The sequence below is a fragment of the Geotrypetes seraphini genome, chromosome 10 (genome assembly GCF_902459505.1).
Source record: "Geotrypetes seraphini chromosome 10, aGeoSer1.1, whole genome shotgun sequence".
NCBI lineage: Eukaryota > Metazoa > Chordata > Amphibia > Gymnophiona > Dermophiidae > Geotrypetes > Geotrypetes seraphini.
The window spans coordinates 98,252,819-98,278,464 of record NC_047093.1 but is presented as its reverse complement, the minus strand read 5'-3'; the positions used below and the strand labels follow the sequence as shown (position 1 = coordinate 98,278,464).

General features: G+C 46.2%; 1 protein-coding gene across 3 annotated transcripts in view; it reads left to right on the top strand.

Annotated features, from left to right (window-relative positions):
- MAMDC4 (MAM domain containing 4) overlaps nt 1-25,129 on the top strand; it is a 343,940-nt gene extending 318,811 nt beyond the window's left edge. For all 3 annotated transcript variants that reach the window (XM_033959811.1, XM_033959812.1, XM_033959813.1), the window contains 2 exons: nt 8,106-8,281; nt 24,754-25,129. In XM_033959811.1, the coding sequence (XP_033815702.1) occupies nt 8,106-8,281; nt 24,754-24,804 (227 nt within the window). In that variant the 3' untranslated portion in view covers nt 24,805-25,129. The remainder of the gene's footprint in view (nt 1-8,105; nt 8,282-24,753) is intronic.
- Nucleotides 25,130-25,646: the final 517 nt, after the last annotated feature.

The window sequence follows — 25,646 nt, the reverse complement described above, 5'->3', positions numbered from 1 at the left end:
GAAGAAACTCAGAAGTTTCGAGATGCCCGCACCGTGCATGCGCCAGTGCCTTCCCACCCGATGCTCCGGGCGTGTCTCCTCAGTTCTTTTTCTTCCGCGGAGCTGAGAAGTCTATCTTCAATTTGCGCCCATTGAATCTCTTTTTTTGCCTTCTATTTTGCCGCGGGTTGAGTTCTTTTGGCTCTCCTGTGCATTTATTTCTTTGATTTATTTTTTGGAAAAAAAAAAATAATAATTTTTCCTTCCGATACCGGGTCGGCCGCGTGGCTAGGGCCCCACACCTTCGACCTTGCAGCGGAGCTTTTCTGGCCTATGTCCCGGCCGATTACCAGTTTTAAAAAGTGTAGCAAGTGCCAGCGCGCGATTTCGCTCACGGACCCTCATCAACGCTGCTTACAGTGTCTGGGACCGGATCACTTCCCGAAATCGTGCCGGCCTTGCTCCACTCTGACGGCGAGAGCATTTAAGCGCCGCTGTCTGCTGTGGGAGTCCATGTTCAAGATGGAAGCTTCATCGGATCCTTCAGCTTCGACATCGACATCGACGGGTGTTTCGACTCCTTCCGCGAAGCCCTCTGCCCCCCCGGCTGCTTCGGGCCTCCTGAAATCGGCGCCGGTGCCTTCCTCCGTCTCCTCGGAGCAGGTATCGACCCCGAGAGTTCCACCGGTGGTGCTCAAGGTGCCGAAGACTGGCAAGCAGAAGCACGCTACACCGAAGGAGCACGGAGACCGTGCGGAAGGGCCCCCTTTTGGTGCGGATCCCTCCATATCAGCTTTGTTGCGGTCCCTTCTGGAGGTTCAGTTCGTGGAGCTCATGCAGACCATGGGGCCTCGGCTGATTGCCACCATCCAGGGTGACCTTCCATCTTCGGCTTCGAGGGGCGGACCGCCCCCTCCTCCTCCTCTTCGCCGCACGACCTCGTTGCTCGGCGAGGAGGAGCGGCGAGCGGTGTCCGGGTCCTCGAGGAGGTCCTCCGTTAGCGCTATACCTCCTTTGGAACCGATTCCCTCGAGGAGGGCCTCCCTTAGTGATATGCCTCCCTTGGAGCCCATCCCCTCGAGGAAAGCCTCGATTAGTGACCTGCCTCCCTTGGAACCAATTACTCCGCCCCATGACTCAGTGTGGCGTCCACCTTCGGGGCCACCCAGTCCTGGGCATAGCAGGAAGCAGGACGAGTTCTTCCGAACCCCCTACCAAACCTGGGCGGCGTCGGGAGAGGCGCCGACTCTTCCGCCTCTGCGATTGACGGCATCGAGTCCAATCTGCTCCTTGGCGGCGTCTGAGCCAATTTCTCACAGACGGGCTCGATCCCCTTCCAGGCATCGGGAGGGGCATCGATCCAGACATTCTTCGAAGCATTCCTCTCGGCACTCGACTGTCTCGCCTCAGAAGAAATTGCCTCGGTTGGGGTGTGCTGCTTCGACTGGGTCTCCTCCTCCGGGCCCGGAGTTCGAGGACCCTGAGGTTTTCTACTCGTCCTGTTGCTCGCAGGCCTCTCTGGAGCCTGAAGCCTCTTCTTCTTCTAGTCCGTCTCGCAGACCGGCGACGGCGGACCAACTATCCTTTTCATCGTTCCTCAGGCAGATGGCAGATGACATGGACATTACTCTCGATGCTGGGTCTCGATACTCCAAGGAATAACTCGATACCATGCACTTGCCTCGTCCTCCGGCGGAGTCCTTGCGACTTCCCCTGCACAAGCTCCTCGACCAGACCTTCATGCGATGCTTCGAGTCTCCTTACTCTATCCCTGCGGTCCCTGGCAAATTGGATGCGCGGTACCGCACGGTGCATCATAAGGGCTTCGAGGGTCCTCAGCTTTCTCACCAGTCCCTCCTGGTCGAATCCTCGCTCAAGCGGTCTCATCCTGGCCAGGTCTATGCTTCAGTGCCTCCGGGCCGCAAGGGCAGAACCATGGATAAGTTTGGTCGATGCATCTATCAGAATTCGATGATGGCGTCTTGGGTCCTGAATTACAATTTCCACTTTGCAGCCTACTTGGAATTTTTTCTACCTGTGCTTCGGAAGTTCACACCGTACATCGAGTCCCAGGCTAGGTTTGAGTTTGAGGAAGTGGTTACTTCGCTGTCCCAACTTCGGCTTCAGTTAATGCAATTTGCCTATGATGCGTTCGAGCTCTCAGCCCGAGCGGCGGCCTGCTCGGTGGCGATGCGCCAGTTGGCCTGGTTGCGGACCATTGATATGGACCCGAATCTTCAGGACCGCCTGGCGAACATCCCGTGTGCTGGGGCGGATCTTTTTGACGAATCCATCGAGACTGTTACGAAGAAGTTGTCTGACCATGAAAAGTCCTTCCAATCTATCCTTAGGCCGAAGCCTAAGCCTCAGCAGTCTCAACCTTCTCGTCCAGCGTTGATTTATCAGCGGCGTTATCAGCCGAGGCAAACTCCACCTGCGAGGCAACCGGCGAAGCGCCAGCCTCCCCAGAAGGATCAGCCTAAGTCTCAGTCGCCTGCTGTCCCTAAGACCACTCAGCCTTTTTGACTGTTTCGTCGAGGGCATAACCAACCTCGTTCTGCCTCCCCCTGTTTTTCCCATCGGAGGGCACCTCCATCATTTTTATCATCGCTGGGAGGCCATAACAACCGACCTCTGGGTCCTTACTATCATCAAGGAAGGATACTCTCTTAATTTCCATCGGGTCCCTCCGGCCCACCCTCCAAGAGAGTATCCTTCCAACTTGACTCAGACCGCCCTTCTTCTCCAGGAAGCTCAGGCTTTGCTCCGGCTTCGTGCCGTGGAGCCGGTCCCGACGGACCAACTGAACCAGGGGTTTTACTTCCGGTACTTCCTTGTTCCGAAGAAGACAGGCGACCTGCGACCCATTTTGGACCTCAGGGCCCTCAACAAATTCCTAGTCAGAGAGAAGTTTCGCATGCTGACACTTGCTTCTCTCTACCCTCTCCTCGAGCAGAACGACTGGTTATGCTCTCTGGATCTCAAGGAGGCCTACACTCACATTCCCATTCATCCGGCCTCCCGCAAGTTCCTCAGATTTCGGGTGGGACATCTACATCTGCAGTATCGAGTGCTTCCATTCGGCCTGTCCTCGTCTCCCAGAGTCTTCACGAAGTGTCTGGTGGTGGTGGCCGCTGCACTCCGGAACAGGGGTCTTCAGGTATTTCCATACCTCGACGACTGGCTCATCAAGGCCCCGTCAGCTCCATAGTTCATTTCGGCGACCTTGACCACGATCTGCTTCCTGCAGAGCCTGGGCTTCGAGATCAATTTTCCCAAATCTCATCTGCAGCCTACCCAGTCCCTTCCCTTCATCGGGGCGGTACTGGACACCATTCAACTTCGCGCCTTCCTTCTTCCTCAGCGCATGGATGCTCTTCTTCGTCTCTGCCAGTCTGTGTCTTCTCGCCAGTCCATCTCAGCGAGACACATGATGGTCCTCCTGGGCCACATGGCCTCTACAGTTCATGTGACACCCTTTGCCAGGCTCCATCTCAGAATTCCTCAGTGGAACCTAGCTTCTCAATGGACTCAGGTGTCAGACCCGTTGACTCGACACATCATAGTCACTCCTGCTCTTCGGCAGTCTCTGCTTTGGTGGATGACCTCTTTGAATCTATCCAGAGGTTTGCTGTTTCACACTCCTCCTCATCAGAAGGTTCTCACAACCGATTCCTCGACCTATGCCTGGGGGGCTCATCTGGATGGGCTTCGCACTCAGGGATTCTGGACCAGTGCGGACCGCCTCCATCAGATCAATCTTCTGGAGCTCAGAGCCATCTTCTATGCTCTTCGAGCTTTTCAACATCTGCTTCACAACATGGTGGTCCTCATCCGTACAGACAACCAGGTCGCCATGTATTATGTGAACAAGCAGGGGGGCACGGGATCGGCCTCCCTCTGCCAGGAAGCTCTCAGAGTCTGGGATTGGGCAGTTCGCCACAATGCCTTCCTCAAAGCTGTCTACATTCAGGGGAAGGACAATGTCTTGGCAGACAACTTGAGTCGTCTCCTCCAGCCTCATGAATGGACTCTCCATTCCAACCCCCTTCATCAGGTCTTTGCACAATGGGGGATGCCTCAAATAGACCTCTTTGCGGCTCCCCACAACTTCAAGCTGCCTCAGTTTTGCTCCAGGATCTACACTCCTCATTGAATCGAGGCAGATGCCTTTCTGCTGGATTGGGGGAATCGATTTCTGTATGCGTTTCCTCCATTTCCTCTCATTCAAAAGACTCTGGTCAAGTTGAAATCAGACCAAGCCACCATGATTCTAATAGCTCCTCGGTGGCCCAGGCAACCTTGGTTCTCCCTTCTACTTCAACGCAGCAGCAGGGAGCCATTCCTTCTTCCAGTGTTTCCTTCACTGCTTACTCAGCATCAGGGATCTCTACTTCATCCCAACCTGCAGTCTCTCCACCTGACAGTTTGGTTCCTCTCAACATAACTCCCCGCCAGTTTTCCCAGGCGGTGAGGGAGGTGCTGGAGGCTTCCAGGAAGCCTGCTACTCGTCAATGCTACTCCCAGAAATAGACTAGATTTTCTTCATGGTGTATTTCCAATTCTAAGGAGCCTCAGCGAGCCTCCCTATCCTCTGTGTTGGACTATCTTCTACACCTGTCTCAGTCCGGTCTCAAGTCGACATCTATACGAGTCCACCTGAGTGCTATTGCGGCTTTCCATCAGTCTCTACAGGGGAAACCTCTCTCTGCTCACCCTGTGGTTTCCAGATTTATGAAAGGACTTTTTCATGTCAATCCTCCTCTCAAACTGCCTCCGGTGGTTTGGGACCTCAATGTTGTCCTTTCTCAGCTTATGAAACCTCCTTTTGAGCCTCTAAGCAAGGCTCCACTAAAGTTTCTCACTTGGAAGGTGGTTTTTCTGGTGGCCCTCACATCTGCTCGCAGGGTCAGTGAGCTTCAGGCCTTGGTGGCGGATCCACCTTTCACAGTTTTCCATCATGACAAGGTGGTCCTCCGCACTCATCCGAAATTCCTACCTAAGGTGGTCTCTGAATTTCATCTCAACCAATCCATCGTGCTTCCAGTGTTTTTTCCAAAGCCTCATTCTCATCCTGGAGAATCAGCTCTGCACACTCTGGACTGTAAACGTGCTTTGGCTTTCTACTTGGATCGCACCAAACCACACAGAACTGCTCCTCAACTTTTCGTCTCCTTTGATCCAAACAAGTTGGGACGACCTGTATCGAAGCGCACCATCTCCAACTGGATGGCGGCTTGTATCTCTTTCTGCTATGCCCAGGCTGGATTACCCCTTCCCTGTAAGGTCACAGCCCATAAGGTCAGGGCAATGGCAGCCTCTGTAGCCTTCCTCAGATCGACACCGATTGAGGAGATTTGTAAGGCTGCCACTTGGTCCTCGGTTCATACATTCACCTCTCATTATTGTCTGGATACTTTCTCCAGAAGGGATGGACAGTTTGGCCAAACACTGTTACAAAATTTATTCTCCTAAGTTGCCAACTCTCCCACCATCCCATTGAGGTTAGCTTGGAGGTCACCCACTAGTGAGAATACCTGCCTGCTTGTCCTGGGATAAAGCAATGTTACTTACCGTAACAGTTGTTATCCAGGGACAGCAGGCAGCTATTCTCACGTCCCACCCACCTCCCCTGGGTTGGCTTCTCTGCTAGCTACCTGAACTGAGGAGACACGCCCGGAGCATCGGGCGGGAAGGCACTGGCGCATGCGCGGTGCGGGCATCTCGAAACTTCTGAGTTTCTTCAAGCAAGACATGCTTGCAAGATGTCCATATCGGGGCTCTGTCGGATGACATCACCCACTAGTGAGAATAGCTGCCTGCTGTCCCTGGATAACAACTGTTACGGTAAGTAACATTGCTTTTTAAGCAAGTGATTCTTTCAGGCTTGAAAGCTATTCTCTATTTATGGATATGTTCTGCAGGACCAACCTATAGTCACTGGAGAGCTAGAATGTTACATCTTCTACTTAAGGAGGCTAAGGGGCTCATAATCGAAACAAAAATACGTTTAAAAACCGGCCTAAATCAGCACTTAGACGATCATTGAGACAAGTTGTCTAAGTGCCGATAATCAAACCAGGTTTTAGATGTATCTAAAAATGACTAAGGCCTTCACAGTGCTGCTGTATGCCCAGAGCTACAAGGGGTGTTTTAGGAGGAGTGGTGAGGGCGGGATTTGGGCAGGCTTTGGGCCGTCCTAGACTTAGTCGTACTGCATGTATAACCAAAAGTTTTACAACACTGCCTAGATGGAACTTGGACGTTGTGACATAGGCCATCTAAAACCAGATCTAAAGGCTCCTTTTACAAAAGCACGCTAGGGCCTTAACGTGCAGAGTAGCACGCGCTAAAATGCCACGGCGCTAGCCGCTACCGCCTCCTTTTGAGCAGGCGGTAGATTTATGGCTAGCGCGCGGTAAAACCCATAGCGCACCTTCATAAAAGGAGCCCTAAGTCATAGGAAGATATCCAAAGTGACCAGATAACCACTGTAGAGACAAAGTACAGACCCCTACATGCTCCCCCAGTGATCACTACCCCCCCCAACTGCCGTAAAAATTGTAATATCTGCCTCCAGAACATCAGCACCTGGCACCTGGCATAGAAAAGCCTCGTAGAGCTGCACAGAGGTGGCTTAAATGGTCTGGGGGATGGGCTAGTGAATCATGAAGAGGAGGACCCAGGCCCAAAAGCCACTTTAACCACTGCATGCATGATGAAACATGTGCATCCCCCCCCCCCCCGAAAAAAACCCCCCAAACCCTTATGTGCTAACATATAAGTGGCACCTGCAGCCATAAGGGCTATTGGGGTGGTAGACAGGTGAGTCTAGTAAGTTCTGGGAGGTGTTTTGGGGGGCTAACCATGACCTATAAGGTTGTTGTGATGAGATGTGTATGTGGCACCCTTTTTGTGAAGTTCACAGCAGTGCAATGTTTGAGTGTCCAGTCTGTCACTTTGCTGGTCCCACCCACATCCAAAAGATCTTTTTCTAGGCATTTTTGACTAGGACAAATTATTAGACAAAAATGGGGTATAAAAATGGATGACTTAGCGGTCTGGACGATCAGACGGCTTGGTGTACAGTTAGATGATTTTTGGAAAAAAAAAAAAAGAGTTGGACGTATTTTTCAAAAATAGACCTTTTCCCATGTCTGACTTTGGACGACTAGCGACATAGGCCCAAAATGGACTTAGACATATCTTTTGATTATGCCCCTCCACATCTATTTCTGATTGGGATATGAAACAGGGCAGAATGTTGCTTATAATTTGGCAACTATTTTTAAATACATTGACTCCCACTGCTCGTTTATTAGGAAGACCTTAAATAGTTTGAGGTTTGTTTTTTTTTTTTTTGCAGTCCTGAGAAGAGAAAAGGGTAGAAGAAATTAGTCATACAATTAGTTAATTTTTAAAATACATCTGCTTTGGTTATTAGATAAGGGGTTAGATCAGTGGTCTCAAACTCTTGGCCCGGGGACCACATGTGGCCCAACAGGTACTATTTTGAGGCCCTCGGTATGTTTATCATAATCACAAAAGTAAAATAAAACAGTTTCTTGATTATATGTCTCTTTAGCTATAAATTACAATATTATTATTAAGACTTAGCCAAAAGGAAAGATTTATAAATTATAAAGAGTTTTACTTCACGCAAAATTGGCACTTCTTTAATAAGACATTAACTATTTTTTCTGAGGCCCTCCAAGTACCTACAAATCCAAAATGTGGCCCTGCAAAGGGTTTGAGTTTGAGACCACTGGGTTTAGATGGGTGAGGGATGTGGGTTGGTTGGGTAGATTTGGAGATTGACATTGGAAATTGTTTGAGCCTAATATTTGATGTTTGCAATGATATTCTTTCTGTATTGCTAGATTTTGTATATTCTCAATACATCTGTTATAGATATTGAATGGATGGGGGAATGGGTTGATAGGATGGGATTGATGATTGTTCTTGAAAATTGATTGAGCTTAATATTTGATATTTATAATGCTATTCTTTTTGTATTGTTAGTTCTTAGTATGCTCAATAAAAATGATTTAAATAAAAATATCAACTAGAAAGTTTTGAACCCTTAAATTACAGGCTGCTTCAGTTGTTTGTTTCTCTTTTTCCAGAGAAGAGTAATACAGGAGTGGTGGTCACTAGTGTTCTCCTTGCTATTGCACTGCTAGTCCTTGCATTGCTGGGCATCAGATACTGTCTTAAGAAGCAAAAGCATCAGGAGTCAATTTCTGAGAGCCTAGAAAACCCGGACAGAATTCAAGGCTTTGATAACTTTGTGTTCTCTACGGTAAGAAACACTTTCGTGTCTTTGTAATCTGCAATTTATGTGGGACTTTTATGGTGCGTACAATATTTGAAGAATTTTCAACCGAAAATATGTAATGTAATGTAATTTATTTCTTATATACCGCTACATCCGTTAGGTTCTAAGCGGTTTACAGAAAATATACATTAAGATTAGAAATAAGAAAGGTACTTGAAAAATTCCCTTACTGTCCCGAAGGCTCACAATCTAACTAAAGTACCTGGAGGGTAATAGAGAAGTGAAAAGTAGAGTTAGAGGAAAAATAAAAATAAAATAAACATTTTAACAAGACAGCATTGATCTAAATACTTTGGAAGGTAGAAGAGAGGAGAGAAAGGAATAGAAGCAGAAGGGGGAGCCGTTGAACAGTAGAATTCTGGAGAAATTTAAATGATAGAAATAGAACAAAACAAAGACAAAAGGCAAAACAATAGATAAGATTAAAGATAAATCATAAGCTGGAAAGAAAAATAAAATAAAACTTTGTCTTCAATCCACGGTTTCAGCGTCAGTGATGAAGTGGAGCAAGTAAGTTTAGGAGGAGCGATTGACGTTTCCAGAAAGGGCTTCTTCAGGGAAGAGACTTGGCAGACAGTCCCAGGATGCCTATGTCTCCTCCCCTGCGATGTTCTCCCATCCATGCATTCCCTCCCAGACACACTGCCCGTGCATGTCTATTATGAGAAAATATCAAAATCATTGCTCCTTAATGTGAGTATATAACTGGACTTGATAGATGTGGAGGGACTACTATTATTATTTCTAGAGAGCTACCAGATGTATGCAGCACTGTGCAGACTGGAGTCACAAAGGAGACAGTCCCTGCTCGATTGAGCTTACAATCTAAACAATCCAGACAGACAAGATGTCAGGGTAGAGATTACAGTTGGAAGGGATGGTTAAACTGCCGGCTAGAGTGGTGAGCAGAGGGGAATAAGGTTAAAAGTTGAAGGCTGTCTCAAAAAGGTGGAAGGAAAGGAAGGGAAGGGGCATGGTGGACAGACTCAGGTAGTTTATTCAAGGCATCCGGGGCGGTGAGATGAAAGGAACGGGGCAAGCTACTTCAAGAAGAATCCTACACTAAGGGCTCCTTTTACGAAGTTGTGCTAGGGCCTTAACGCGTGGAATAGCGTGAACTAAATTGCCGCGCACACTAGCCGCTAAAGCCTCCTTTTGAGCTGGCAGTAGATTTTCGGCTAGCGCACACTAATCCGGTGCGTGCGCTAAAAACGCTAGCGCACCTTTGTAAAAGGAGCCCTAAGTTTTAGAAGAAAACTTTGTAAAGTTAAAAATTGTGAAACTTATGCATGATTATAACACCAGTTCTGAAAACAAAGCAGCTTCTGTAATTTTTTCCCTGCTGCACCAAAATTCATCAGGCTGAATACCTGGACCTTATTTTCTTGTCAGTACTACCAAAGCCAAATCCCCAGGGTGAGGACAGCTCACATGCAGTCCTGTTTTCTGTTCCCTCTCAGATACAGTTTTTAGAAAAAAACACAGCAGCTCTGTGCTGATCCAAAGCCCTTGGCAGGAATTGTCCTGGAACTGAATTTATATCAACTATCAGCCTGTTTAATATGGATTGAGAGATGTCCAATAATTATGTTCTAGGGCTACTGTACAATTATCTAAACAACAGAAAAGATCTGACACCATGCCTCTAATCTCTTGTGAACTGCTAGGTCCAAAAAACTCTAGAGTTTGCAATTTATCACTGGACCTTAATGAAGCAATTGTAATTCAATTGGAAGATGTACCAACTACATATGTTTAATTATTTCCTTAAGTGATGTCATAATCCCAATGGCCAGTCACATATAATTCAGGGAAATTCTTGGTTGGTACCCTACCAGTTAGTAGGACATCAAGAACTCCCAAGGCCTTGAATGTTTAAACTAAACTTTTGTGTCTGGTAATTATTTCCTTGGTCTCCTCTAGAGATGGAAGGAAGAGCTGAGGGGGTATGTAACCTGTTCATGTAATTATTTAGGGCAAACCACCACCTCCAGGGGAGTTTCAGGTGTTCTAATGTTATACACGCAAGTTGTTCAAACAAATGCTGGACCTCAAAACAATGCTGACCTGATTGTTCTGCTGTCTTACTCCACTGAATGCAGAGTCTTGTTCAGGCTTGTTTTCAAGTGTCTTGATGTTTGTTCAACATATAGTAATGAACACGGGCTCTCTGTTAAATACACCTGTACTATGATGAACAAATGTTTTCAATTCTTCCATATCTACAGAGTGATTGTATCTCCTATGACCTACATATGGCAAATCTTTATTGTGACCAATTGTATACAGTCCCTCTCTAATCATGAGATTGGAGAAGGCATCCACTATCTTTTTTGACTCCACCGCCTTCCCCAGTGAGCTGTGCTGTAGCTCTTCAGTCTTTCTTTCTGCAAGCAAGATGGAAGGTGTCTTTCTGATCTGCTCTGAGATCACTTTATTATTTGGGGGGTTTTAATTTTGGAAGCTTTCATTGCTGCAGAGGTTCCCAGCGGTCCTGGGACAGCTCTGACTACAAGAAGACAAAGACTCTCAGTGTAGAAGTCTGTAGCTAGCAGTGCAATGATCATATTTGGGCTCTCAACAGGTTTGGTGGCTCCAAGCAGCTGCAAGCCTTTGGTTCCGACCCCGCAGCAGGAATGAGGCCAGGTCAGCAGCTGGTCTTCCAAATATAGGTGTGATGTTGACGGCTTACTAGGAGGTTTGGGCATGGATTTGCTCAGACCGCTGGCTATTGGACATCTTTCAAGAAGGTTACAAACTCAAATTCTTTTGTCCCCTGCAGGACTTGTTTGTAGACTCTCCAGCCAGATGGCCAGAGAAAGTGGTCAAAGTTCAAGAAACAGTGAAAAGGTTTGTAGAGCCCATAACAGCGAAAGACTTGGGCTTGGGCAGATGCTGTATTTATTTCATTATGCCCAAATAAGACTCAGAAGTCTGGAGACCGATATTGGATTTGAAGTCAATGTGGCACTAAAGGTGCCATGATTGTGCATGGAAGCTGTGTGGTCAGTTATTGCCTCAGTGGCACCAGGAGAATATTTGGCCTCTCTAGATTTAACAGAGGGATATCTGCATATTCCCATTTTCCCAGAGCACAGGAAATTCTTGCAATTCCACATACTGGGGAGGCATTTACAGTTCTCTACACTCCCTTGTAGGCTGACAACAGTGCTTTGCACCTTCACCAATATTATGGTAATGGTGGTAGCACACCTCCACAAGTCAGGAATCCAGGTGCATTCATAGTTGGACGATTGGCTGACCAGAACTCCATCCGAAACAGAGGGCGGAAGAGCAGTGGCGCAAGTCATTCAGCTTAAGAGCTGGGTTGGATTATCAACTTCCTGAAAAGTCAACTGAAGCCAACGCAAATCTCCTGAATACTTGGGAATCATATTCAACATGGCAGAGGACTAAGTTTTCCTGCCCAAGACACGCCGGACAAAGTTGACACTCCAGATTTCAGAGCTTCTGCCAATGCCAGTTCGTATGGCATGGCATTATCTCCAGGTGCTGGGGTCTATGGTAGCAACCAAAGAGGTTGTGCCTTGGGCAAGCACTCATATACGCCCCCTACAGGATGCGTATTGTCCTCCTGGTCCCCGCAGAGGGACTCTTCACACACCACTCTCCTTGACAATAGAAGCACAACACAGATTAAGTTGGTGACTTTAGCCAGAGTCTCTCTTAGAGGCAAGCCTCTTGGGATATCCTCTTGGATGATCCTGCTGATAGATGCCAGCCTTTGATGGGAGGTCATTACAAGGATCATCCAATTCAGGGTCAATGGTCACCCTTGCAGAGAAAATAGAGCTGCGGGTCATTTGCTCTGCATTGAAGATGTTGCAAAGCTCTCTCAAAGGCAAAGCAGTCAGGGTCTTTTCAGACAATGCCACGGAAGTAGCTTTTGTCAACAGACAGGAGGGCTCCAATAGTGCTTCATTGAAACTGGAAGCTCAGTTGTTGTTTTGATGGCCAGAAGTCCACCTCAGCGGCGCATGTGGCAGGAGTGGACTTCATACAGGCTGACTATCTTAGCCAGCAGACCCTAGACTTGGGGGAGTGGTCTCTGTCCCAGTAAGCCTTCAACAACATTGTGAGTCACTGGGGGCATCCAACATTTCGCCTGATGGTGTTGGCATCAAACAAGAAAGTCTCTTGGTTCTTCAGCCAAAGATTCAAGCACGGAAAAGTGTCAGCATGGACATTTTGGTAGAGCCTTGGTCAGAAACAAGGCTGTTGTACATGTTTCTTCCATGGATAAGCTGAGCTCTTCACTGAATAGTGACCCATCCAGAGTTGATAATCCTGATGGCTCCAGATTGGCCACATCGGCCATGGTATGTGGATCTGGTAGGATTGCAGAGATACAATTGTCTCAAACTGCCACTTTATCCGGCTCTTCTCTCACAGGGTCGTTGATCTAAAGGATCCAGAATGCTTTGGGCTTACAGCATGGCTCTTGAGCGCGCAGCCTTGGTGCAAAAGGGCTACTTGGGGGTGGTCATAGCTACTCTGATTCAGTCTAAGAAACCAGCGACAGTCGCTGTTTATGCAAAAGCTTGGAAGATGTTTCAGAGCTGGTGTGCTTACTGGAATGTGAAGCACTTTCAGGTCTCCTTATCTCATGGTGCTCACATTCTTCCAGGATGGACTAGAAAAGGGCCTGGTGGCTGGCTCTTTTAAAGTGTAAGTATCAGGCCTTTCTTGTTTTAGAGTGCGCATGGAGAAAGAATCCTTGGCATTGCATCCGGACATCTCCAGATTTTTGAAGGGGGCAAAGCAGCTGCAGCCTCCAGTGCGCCAACCACTCCTGGCATGGAACCCCTCAATATTGTGTTGCAGGCTTTCAGTGAGGCTTCGTATGAGCCTTTGCAGGGGGCATCACTTATATATCATACAGTTAAGATGGTGTTCCTGGTCGCTATCACTTCAGTGAGAAGTCAGAGCTGCAGGCTTTGTCCTGCAGAGAGCCTTTCCTCAGATTTACAGAAACTAGGTTGTCACTGTGCACAGTACCTTCTTTTCTGCCAAAAGTGTTTTCAGCCTTCCATGTAAATCAAGAAGTTCAATTGCCCACATTTTGGTGCAAAGAAAAAGGAGGTGATAAATGAGTTTTGGTTGTCTGATCATCTTTTTGTCCATATAAATACCAGATGCTGGGTGAAGTTGGCTTCTAAGTCTTCCGTTTCACGATGGATTCACATGGCAAATTCTTCAGCATATAGTCCTTTCATAAACTGGGAAACAAGCAGATGAGTGGCTAAAGGTTTATTGTTGAAAGGGGCATGGTAAGCACTACCGAAGTGATTTTAAGTCCAGAGTTGGATTAGTGGAGAAGGTAGTCCAATACTGAAGAAATAGATGTGGAGGAATCCAGGTGATGGAGCTTACACCATGAAGATAAGCATGGCCACTTGAGTCAATAGCATTGCAGAGTAGAAGGCTTTCTGGAAGCAGCTATAATGGCTTGGTCACTGAGTCAGAAAGATTGAAATCTGCTGAAGTTAGGTTGAAAGGTACCAAGCTGTTAGATGCAGAGATTGCAGATTGGGATGAAAAAGAGAACTGAGTGAGTAGAGAAGGAAAGGGCTGTAATAGAACTGGATCCTTGACACTCAGCTGAAGTAGAAGGGAGAACCAAGGTTGTCCGGGCCACCGAGAGCTATGAGAATCATGGTGACTGATTGTTGATTTAGCTTAACTAGCATCTTCAGAATTAGAGGGATTGGCAGAAATGCATACAGGAACATGTGTGACCAGTCCAGAAGAAATGCAACTGGTTCCAGGTGACGAGGAGAGTACTGTCTGAAACAGAATTGAGGTAACTTGTGGTTATGGGGAAATGCAAACAGGTCTATCTGAGGAGTCCCCCAAAGTGAGACAATGTGGAACAAGACTTTGGAGTTGAGAGCCCACTCATGTGACTGAAGAAATCTGCTGAGCTTGTCAGCCAGGGCATTGTTTCCCTTATACATATATTACCTTAAGAAATATATTTAGAGAAATTGCCCAATTCAAAATGGGTACAGCTTCTTGACAAAGACGAAGAGAGCCCATTTCCCCTTGTATGTTGATGTAGTACATTGCCACTTGATTGTCTGTTCGAACAAGGAGGACCTGGTTGGAAAGATGATCCTGAAATGTTTTGAGAGTATTGTGAATTGCCTGCAGCTCTAACAGGTTGATATAGAATGCTTTCTCTCAAGCAGTATGAAAGCAAGATAGGAGAGATGTCTTCACACTTCAAACATGACAAAAAACAACAGTAGAGATGTTCAACAATACTGATGTGCAAACTTTATTAATACAAGACCTCTCTAATAAGTGCGATGGCTCGACACGCACATGTTTCGGCCTAATCAGCCTTCCTCGGGAGCCTACAAAATATCATAAAACATACATAAAGAAAATATCTATGACAAAAAAACAAATAATGAAGCAATGTGTGTAAAAGACACACTCAAATTACAATTACATAGACAAGCAATAAAAAGGACATTGCACTTAATAATTAAAATAACCAGTGAACAGTTAAAAATAAAGAAAAAGCATAGACATTAAAATCATCCAGGACAAGCAATTACATTCACATTGGATGCTTTAAAAAAATAATTACATTCACATTAGATGTGTTAAAAAATAATGTTGCATAGCTCATTATAAAGCAAGTATGTGAAGAACATCACTTAAAAATAGTAAGCCATTGTTTTAAGGTGAATTACCAACTAATAAAAAAGTATTACACATTAACCTAAGATAAAGCAAATGTGCGACTGACAAAAGCGCATGTGTTCAAGGAGTTTTTTTTATAAGCAGACCACATACCCTGAGTCCAGAGACTGTCTAGGTGAGCTCCCCATGCATACATGAATGCTTCTGTCGTGAGTACTCTCTGATTTGGAGGGATGTGAAATAGCAAACCTCTGGAGAGATTCATTGGTTTCAACCACCATTGGAGAGATTGATGAAGAGGCTTTGATCCATTGGGATAAGGGATCCGTGGCCTGAGACTACTGAGTTGCCAGGTTCCATTGAGCTGATCTGAGCTGAAGTTGAGCGAAGGGAGTTATATGAACTGTTGATGCAATGTGACCCATAAGAGATATTATTTGCCTCACTGAGATGTTCTGCAGAGAGAACACATTACTGTAAAGCTGAAGCAAGGGGTAAGAATGCTCGTAGAAGAGTCATGTTGAGCACGGCTCCAATGAACTCCAACACATGAGAGGGTTGAAGATGAGACTTTGGAAAATTGACTTCAAAACCCAGAAGCTGGAGAAGAATTATGTAGCTGAGTGGAATTATGTGTAGCTGAGTGGACATCTTGAGGCGATGCAGCTTTTATCAACCAATCATTTAGATAAGGAAACACTTGAAACCCATGGGTATGCAGGATTGCTGCTACTACTGCTACTACTAGGCATTTTGTGAATACTCTTGGAGATGAAGCAAGGCTGAATGGCAGAACTTTGATGCTGCTAACTTTCTGTGGTTTGGATGTATGGGGTATGTATGTAGGCCTCTTTGAGACTAGAGAGCACAGCCAATCATTTCGTATTGTAACATAGTAAATGATAGCAGATTCCAATGGTCCATCCAGTCTGTCCAACCATGCATGCTCTATAAATTAATAACTTAATTTAAATGGTCCTTTTTATTAGATATTTCTAGGCCAGAAATCCAGAGCTCTGCCCGGTAATGTGCTTAGGTTCCATCTACTGGAGTCTCCATCAAAGCTCACTTATTGGCTACGATACTGCCACTGACCATCCCAGCCATTGAAGCCTCCCCAGCCCATCCTCAACTGAATAGCCATATACGAGACACAGACTGTGCAAGTCTGTCCACTACTGACCTTAGTTATTCAATATATGCCTGTTATTTTCTGATTAGAGATTCTCTGTGTTCATCCCATGCTTTTTTTTTTTTTTAACTCCATCACCATTTTCCTCTCCACTACCTCCCCCAGGAGTGCATTCCAGGCATCAACCACCCTCTCAGTAAAGATGAATTTCCTAACACTACTCTTGAGAAGTAGTACCACCCCTCAACTTCAAAATATACCCTCTGGTTTTTACCATTTTTTTTCTCTGGAAAAGATTTTATTCTACGTTAATACCTTTCCAAGTATTGGACTTCTGAATTATATCGCCCCCGTCCCTCCTTTCCTCTATGGTATACATTAGAGAATGACACGGTGAAAAAATTGGTCCCCGTCACCGCCCCGTCCCCGTCTCACCATCCCCGTCACCGCCCCGTCCCCGTCTCACCATCCCCGTCACCGCCCCGTCCCCGTCTCACCATCCTCTTCACCGCCCCGTCACCGCCACTGCCACCCCATTCACTGCCCCGTCACCGCCACTGCAATCCCATTCACTTTTCTTTATTTACGTATAAAGGAAACATTCTTTAAAACTTTAAAACTTAGTTAAATATTAGTTAATAACTATACAAAAACAAAACACGCAGAGAAAAAATTAATTAATATAAATTCTCAAAACTGACACATTTTGATCACTAAATTTAAAATAGTTATTTTTCATACAGTTTTTCAATCACTAACCTTCCACCACCCCTGGGGCTAGCAATGCAAAAACAAACACGACATGTACTTTAAATGCTTACAATGTTAGCCTATATGGTAATTAGACGCGGCCGCTGTACCTAATCGCGGCAAAGATCTCCCTGCCGTGATTAGCATAGTGACCGCGGCTACGGCTGCAAGTCTCCCCTCCCCCCAGCGATCACGGCAGGAGGGCACCCAACCCCTCCTGTAGACCCCCCAACGGCCCTCCCGACAATCGCAGCAGAAGGGTACCCAACCCCTCCTGCCGGTCCTCCCAATGGCCTCCCCTAAGATCGCCGGCAGGAGGGTACCCAACCCCTCCTGCTGGACCCCCCCCCCAACGACCCCTCCCACCCCGGAACCCCCTTAGTCTTACTTTCCAAGTTGGACCGGACGGCTCCTCACACGTATGGCCAGCAGGCTTGCCTCCGTCCAAATGAGGCGGGCCCGCCCCTACCCTGCCCAACCCACAGGATCCTAGGGCCTGATTGGTCTAGGCACCTAAAGCCACTCCCGCTATAGGAGGGGCCTTAGGTGCTTGGGCCAATCAGGCCCTAGGATCCTGTGGGTTAGGCAGGGGAGGGGAGGGGCGGGCCCGCCTCATTTGGACGGAGGCAGGCCTGCTGGCCAGACGAGCGAGGAGCTGTCCGGTCCAACTTGGAAAGTAAGACTAAGGGGGTTCCGGGGTGGGAGGGTTCGTTGGGGGGGGGGTCCAGCAGGAGGGATTGGGTACCCTCCTGCCGGCGATCTTAGGGGAGGCCATTTGGACGGAGGCAGGCCTGCTGGCCAGACGAGCGAGGAGCTGTCCGGTCCAACTTGGAAAGTAAGACTAAGGGGGTTCCGGGGTGGGAGGGTTCGTTGGGGGGGGGGTCCAGCAGGAGGGGTTGGGTACCCTCCTGCCGGCGATCTTAGGGGAGGCCATTGGGAGGACCGGCAGGAGGGGTTGGGTACCCTTCTGCTGCGATTGGCAGGAAGGGTTGATCTGACAAATGAGGAGCACGGTGAAACACGGGTAAATAGCGGTTCCTAGAAGGGGGTACATTGGCCCGCGGGGACAAACCTGTTCACCGTTTCCGCGGTCGGTGAATGGCCTTGTCCCCGTCACCGCAGCGACTGCTAGTTTTCTTCCCCGTTTTCGGCGGTGACCCGCGGCTTAAATGCGGTGCCCGCGGGTAAACCGTCACCGTGTCATTCTCTAGTATACATATTCAGGGCTTCTAGTCTCTCCTCATAAATCTTTTGGAGCAAACCAGTTTTGTTGCCTTTCTCTGGTCCGCTTCAAGTCTTCTTATATCCTTTGTCAGATATGGTCTCCAAAATTGAACACAATATTCCAAGTGGGGCCTCACCAACGACCTGTACAGGGGCATCAACACCTTCTTTCTTTTACTGATCACACCTCTCTCTATACAGCCTAACATCCTTCTGGCAACAGCCACTGCCTTGTCATACTGTTTCTTTGCCTTTAGATCTTCGGATACTATCAGCCTAAGGTCCCTATCCCCCATCCGTGCATATCAGCCTCTCACCTCCCAGCACATAAGGCTCCTTCTGATTTCTAATCCCCAAATGCATTACTCTGCACTTCTTTGCATTGAATTTTAGTTGCCAGATAGTAGACTATTTCTCTAACTTTTGTAGACCCTTTTTCATGTTTTCCACTCCCTCCTTTATGTCTACTCTGTTACAAATCTTGGTATCTACTCTGTTAGAAATGTTGGTATCATCTGCCAGATGGTGTGACTAACATGAAGAAAGACCTGGCGAAGCTTGAAGAATGGTATGAAATTTGGCAGCTAAAATGTAATGCTAAGAAATGCAAGATCATGCATTTGGGCTGCAAAAACCAGAGGGAATGGTAGTTTAGGGGGTGAAGAATTTATGTGCACGACGGAAGAGCGGGACATGGGTGTGATTGTATGTGATGATCTTAAGGTGGCTAAACAGCTTAAAAAGGTGACGGCGAAAGCTAGAAGGATGCTAGGTTGCATAGGAAGAGGTATGACCAGTAGGAAAAATGAGGTATTGATGCCTCTGTATAAGACTCTGGTGAGACCTCATTTAGAATATTGTGTACAATTCTGGAGGCCGCACATTCAAAAAGATATAAAAAGTATGGAGTCGGTCCAGAGAAAGGCTACTAAAATGGTGTTTGATCTTCGTGATAAGGCATATGGGGACAGACTTAAAGATCTCAATCTGCATACTTTGGAGGAAAGGCATGAGAGGGGAGATATGATAGAGACATTTAAATACCTATGTAATATAAATGTGCATGAGTTGAGTCTCTTTCATTTGAAAGGAAACTCTGGAATGAGAGGGCATAGGATGAAGTTAAGAGGTGATAGGCTCAGGAGTAATCTGATGAAATACTTTTTTACGGAAAGCGTGGTAAATGCGTGAAACAGTCTCCCAGAAGAGGTGGTGGAAACAGAGACTGTGTCTGAATTCAAGAGGGCCTGGGATAGGCACGTGGGATCTCTCAGAGAGAGAAAGAGATAATGGTTACTGTGGATGGGCAGACTAGATGGGCCATTTGACCTTTATCTGCCGTCATGTTTCTAAAAAGGTAAATCTTTCCTTCTAACTCTTCGGCAATGTCGCTCACAAACATTTTGAAAAGGATCGGCCCCAGCCCCAATCCTTGAGGGACTCAACTGCCCACCTTTCATTAGAGCGAATTCCATTAACCACCACCGTCTGGCGTCTATCTGTCAACCAGTTTCTAATCCAGTTCACCACTTTGGGTCCTAATTTCAGCCAGTCAAGTATGTTCAAGGGCCTCCTATAAGGGACCGTGTCAAAGGCTTTGATGAAATCTAAGTAAATGACATCTATCATATGCCCTTGATCCAATTCTCTGGTCACCCAAACAAAAAATTCAATCAGATTCATTTGGCATGATTTACCCTTAGTAAAACCATGTTGCCTCGGATCCTGCAACCCATTAGATTCCAGGAATTTCACTATCATTTCTTTCAGCAACATTCCATTATTTTTCCAATAACTGAAGTGAGGCTTTCCCGCTTCATCTCTGTGACCACTTTTGTGAATAGGAACCATATCTAATCTTCTCCAATCTCCAGGAACCACTCCCGTCTCCAGAGATTTGTTGAACAAGTCTTTAAGAACATAAGAACATAAGTAATGCCTCTGCTGGGTCAGACCAGAGGTCCATCATGCCCAGCAGTCCGCTCATGCGGCGGCCCATCAGGTCCAGTACCTGTATAGTAATCCTCTATCTATACCCTTTTATCCCCTTTTCCTTCAGGAAATCATCTAATCCCTTCTTGAACCCCAAAACCGTACTCTGTCCTATCACACTCTCTGGAAGCGCATTCCAGGTGTCTACCACCCTCTCTTGGCTTCTTTCCCGGTATGTTTGCATCCCATCTATGTGAGTCATTGAACCATGTCTTTGTGATAGAAATAAGATCCAGGTCTACCGCTAACATCAGGGCTTGCAGATTATGAACTTTGTTGCTCAGAATGTGAGTGTTTGTGCTTATTGCTTTCCAGCTATCTTTCAGCGGTAAACTAATTTTTTGTATAGGTTTGTGTTTAGTTTCACTTCTTGTTACATTGCTAAGAAGTGAGTTGCTAATATTGTTTACATCACTATCTTTACTACCATCACATCTTGTCTTTTGCTGGGGGTGGCCTCCAAAATTGTATTTCATACATTCGTCACCCTCACCTTCTAGTTTAAATGCCTAGAAATATATTGTCTAAATTTCTCAGCAAGGATTCTTTTTCCTGCTATAGTAAGATGTAACACATCATTACAATATAGTCTCTTGTCTTTCCATGTATTTCCCCATCCACCTATGTACCTTAGGTGACACCAGGCTTTGAGTCACCTATTGAAGTCCTCTGTGTTTTTTTACTCTTTCCTCTCCCTTCTCAGTACTTCTGAAAAAGCTACAGTCTTTACAAAGGTTCCAAGCCCTCACCAAGCTCCTGAAAAGCTTTCTGTGCTGCAAGTGTGGAGTTGTTGTCCAAAGCATTTGTTCCCAGATGGATAACATTACATCAGCTATTAACATCAGTATTAGAATCCTTAGTTTCTTCCTTAATTATAGCCAGTATTTGCCTGGTACTCCTGGTAGCTAAAGATCCTGGAAGGCATTTCACTATTTTGATCTCCTTACCCTGTGTTCCAAGGTTAATGCCTCTGATGATGGAATAGCAATAGTTTTCTATTTTGGACTTTTTTTATTTGTGCTTTTTGGGTGCTTTCTCTCTTGAGTTACCTTCATTCAGTGGCGTACCAAGGGGGGGGGGACGGTCCACCCCGGGTGCAGCCTTAGGGGGGGGTGCACAGCCGGCCCAGTCCCTATCGCGCTCCCTCCTTCCTTACTTAAGGTGACCAGCGAGATGACCAAGCAGCAAACCTCCCTCCAGTAGCGTCGGCAGCCACAGCACACTAAACAAGCTGCTTCGCGGCTCTCCTGCCGGTGAGTCATTCTGCCGCGTCACTGATGACGTCATCAGTGACGCTTCACTGGCCGGAGAAAGCCGTGAATCAGCCTGTTTAGCGTGCTGCAGCTGCCGATGCTACTGGAGGAAGGTTGCTGCTCGGTCATGTCGCTGGGAGGGTCGGAAGGGTTCGCTTGGGGGGAGATATAGGAGGGTCAGCGAGGGTTCAGCTGGGAGGGAGGAGAAGCGGTCTGCCTCGGGTGCTCCAAGGCCTGGCGCCATTACCTTCTTCAGGCAGCAGCAGCGTTTACAATTCACTGCTGTTGCCGGCTTCAGGCCTTTCTCTCTGCCGGGTCCTGCCAACTTCCTGTTTTCATGAAGACAGGACCCGACAGAGAGGAAGGCCTGAAGCCAGCAACAGCAGTGAATTGTGAATGCTGCTGCTGCTGCCTGATGAAGTTCAGGACACAAGGCCTTGGGTGACAGAAGGAGGAAAGGGAGCAGAGGGGGAGAGAATTGGGGAGAGTGTTGCTGTACCCAACTGGAGGGAATGAAAGGAGATGCCAGGGCTTGGAGGGAAGAAGAGACGCCAGGGCATGGAGGGAAGGAGGAAGGTATGCCAGACCAAGGGGAAAGGAATGGGGAAAGGAAGGAGGAGATGTCAGAGCAGGGAGGGGGAGGGAGAGAAGGAAGAAAAGGAAAGGAGAGAGATGCCGGAAATCAGGGAAGGGATGATGCCAGACCGTGGGGTGGGAAGGAAAGAAAGGAGAAGAGAGAGATGCGAGAGCATAGGGGAGGGGGTGGTGACAGAGAAAAACGGAGAGGTGACAGAGTTGAAATCAATCATGTACAAAGGAGAGAAGGGGCATGTGATAGATAGTTTATGGAAGGAGCATAGAAAGAGGGAAGATGCCATATGGAAGAGAGAGAGAGAGAGGGTGGACACTGGATAGAAAGAGCACAGAGGGCAGTGAATGGAAGGGGCGAGATAGAGGGTGAACAGTAGATGGAAGGAAGGGGTAGAGAGAGGGAACCAGACACTGAGTGCAAGTGTGGGGGAGATGAGGGACAGCTGCTGAATGGGAGTGTGAGGGAAAGGGAGAGCAGAGATGCTGGAAGGAAGTGGGGAGGAGAAAGAAAAAAAGGGCACATGCATGATTGAGGGAAGAGGATAAAGTTAGTTACTGGAAAGGGTGAGGGAAAGAGGTGGCAAGCTATAGGTAGACACAGTGAAAAAGAGAAATAGAGTACTGAATAGTAAAAAATAATTTAGGCAGAAAATAAATTGAGAAGGAAGAACAGGAGGAAGGGAGTGGAGAGAGAGATGCCAGAGCAGGGGGGAAGGAAAGAAGACAGATACCAGACCAATGGGGGTGAAAGGAGAGATGGAAGGGGAGGCATATAGTTTCTGGAAGGGGCAAAGAAGGAGAGAAGATGCCATATAGGGGCAGAGAGATGGCAGACAGTGGATGGAAGGAAGAGAGTAACAAGAAGATGAGGAAAGCAGAAACCAGAGAAGGCAAAGGTAGAACAAAAATTTTCTATTTATTTATTGCTTTAGGAGACATGTGTCACTGTTTCTGTGGTGTTGCATTGTATGCAGAGTCCAGCTTCTTGCTGGTTCAATTTAACCTTTGTCTATGTATTTCTATTTTATCCCCCCTTTTACAAAACTGTGGAGCATTTTTTTAGCGCCAGCCGTGGTGGTAGCAGCTCTGATGCTCAGAATTCTATGAGCGTCAGAGCTGTTACCACTGTGGCTAAAATCTACACTACAGTTTTGTAAAAGGGGGAGGGGTTAGTTTGTGATGACATTCCATACTAGGCAAAGGTGTTTTCTGTATTCTGTGTGTTCGAAAGACATAGTTTTCTGTTAGGATTGACGGTGTAGGATTGATCTGTACTAGTCTGGCTTGTTTAGTTTTACAATGGGTGTATTGCTGTTGTACTGCTCACTGCAGTATGTAAGATGCTGCCTTTTCCTAGGTACTCATGTGTGACATGTGGCTTGTTACTAAAAAATCATGTTTTTCGTACAGATGGGGGGGGGCAAAAAATGATGGGCCCTGGGTGTCACACATGCTAGGTAGCCACTGCCTTCACTGGTTCCAGTCCCACCTCAATTCTGTTTTCTTGAGTATCGTAATGCACTAAAGGAGCAAAAGAGTTCTGGAGAAGTAATATTTGTGAAGGTGGATGTTTCCGTGTTAAATGTCGCAGTCTTCCTGAGCCTAAAAGTGAGTATACAATCCCCAGAGATAGCATACAAAACTTTTATTTGACTAAATATTTGTCATCTTTAGAATTAGAAAATATCTGGAGTAAAACTCCTGATTTTTCTGGGAAGGAGATATTTCTATGGCATTTAGCTGAAGAAGAGCTTCAATTTCCTGAATAAGAAGGGACTATCGGCCAGGTCCACACATGAAAATCTTAAATTGAAGTCAATTTACTAGGCCCCCCCCTGTTTTACTAAACCGCGATAGCAGTTATTAGCGCAGGGAGCCACGCTGAATGAGCACTGGGAGCAGCACGGAGCATTCAGCGCAGCTCCCTGCGCTAATAACCACTATTGTGCTTTAGTAAAGAGGGGAGGTGGTAATTGAGGTAGGCGCCTAACTTTTGAATTTGCCCCTTATCCTCAAACATTGTAAATTGAGAGTAGCAATAGGGTATTTTTAGTTAGATTTTTTCTATCTTCTTTTGGGTAAATGATCAATGTCCCCTTTTACATTTTCCTTAAAGCAAAGCATGTGGTGGTATTCATAGCTATTACATCTACATAGAAACATGATGGCAGATAAAGGCCAAATGGCCCATCTAGTCTGCCCATCCGCAGTAACCATTATCTTTTTCCCTCTCCAAGAGATCCCATGTGCCTATCCCAGGCCCTTTTGAATTCAGACACAGTCTCTGTCTCCACCACCTCTGTTCCATGCATCTACCACCTTTTCTGTAAAAAAGTATTTCCTTAGATTACTCTGGAGCCTATCAACTTGTAACTTCATCCTATGCCCTCTCATTGCAGAGTTTCCTTTCAAATGAAAGAGACTCGACTCATGCGCATTTACATTACATAGGTATTTAAACATCTCTTTCATATCTCCCCTCTCCCGCCTTTCCTCCAAAGTATAAAGATTGAGATCTCTAAGTCTGTCCCCATATGCCTTATAATGAAGACCACATACCATTTTAGTAGCCTTCCTCTGGACTGACTCCATCCTTTTTATATCTTTTTTGAAGGTGCGGCCTCCAGAATTTTACATAATATTCTAAATGAGATCTCACCAAAGTCTTATCTAGATATTTTGATTTTTGATGTAATAGATGTTTAATATTATACATGGCTTTGAGTTGATGCAGAAAGGCAATTAAGTGACAAATTTACCAATATTACTTGAGGAGATACCTTTGTTGAAATCCTAAGCAGCTCCATGTCTATTTGCAGGACCAAGAAAACATCATTGCCTCATTCCCTACTGACAACACTCACTACTGAGCAGAGTGGCTTGAAGAATGGCTCTAATAGACAGCTGCATTTTAAAATGGGTATCACAGCTTTCAAAATGTAACTAATTGATCATCTCAGGACAGTGGAATCAATCAGTCCATGGACTGCTCCAAAGAGTTACATGAAATGCCCTTGGGCTAGTTTCTCAATAAACAATAGCATTAATGACCCATTCTGCATGAATTGAGACATCTTATTTATCCAGTGTTAATAACGAATATGAGAGAGTGGAGCCATTTTCTGTATCATTTCCAAGATTTGATTTTTTTTTCACCATTATCTTATTATAGGAACAACACTGTTAAAGAGTACATACTCTTAACCCACAAAATTGTGTTTCTGCTCATTTTTTGTTTGCCAATGACATGGGTTTTATTCTTTCAAAAGAACATACAGTATATCCATAGTAGATACAGGCAGGCAGGCAGGCATTGCATTACTGTCTTTAAGTATATGAGAAGCAAATTGAAGTAAGCACATGTCTAGTTTCAGTCCATTGTCAACCCGCTCTCTACATAATACACAGGTTATATATATTTTTTCCATATTTTGAATTTAACAGCCCTGGTAGTAGAAAAATATTGCTATTAATCAGTTCATAAGGGGGGGGGGGTAAGGGTTGTGGATGTAAAACATGTTTACATTTAAACTGCTATACTGTATCATACCATACCCATGAGGGTTTACATATGCAAGCATCATCCATAAGGAGTGTCCTGACTGAAAAAAAGTTGAGATCTACATATTTTATAGTCTAGTATACTTTTATCACTTTAGCCAGTTCTAAGAATATTGCCCATGTGTCTTGAAAGTTGGGCTTCAGCAGAAAG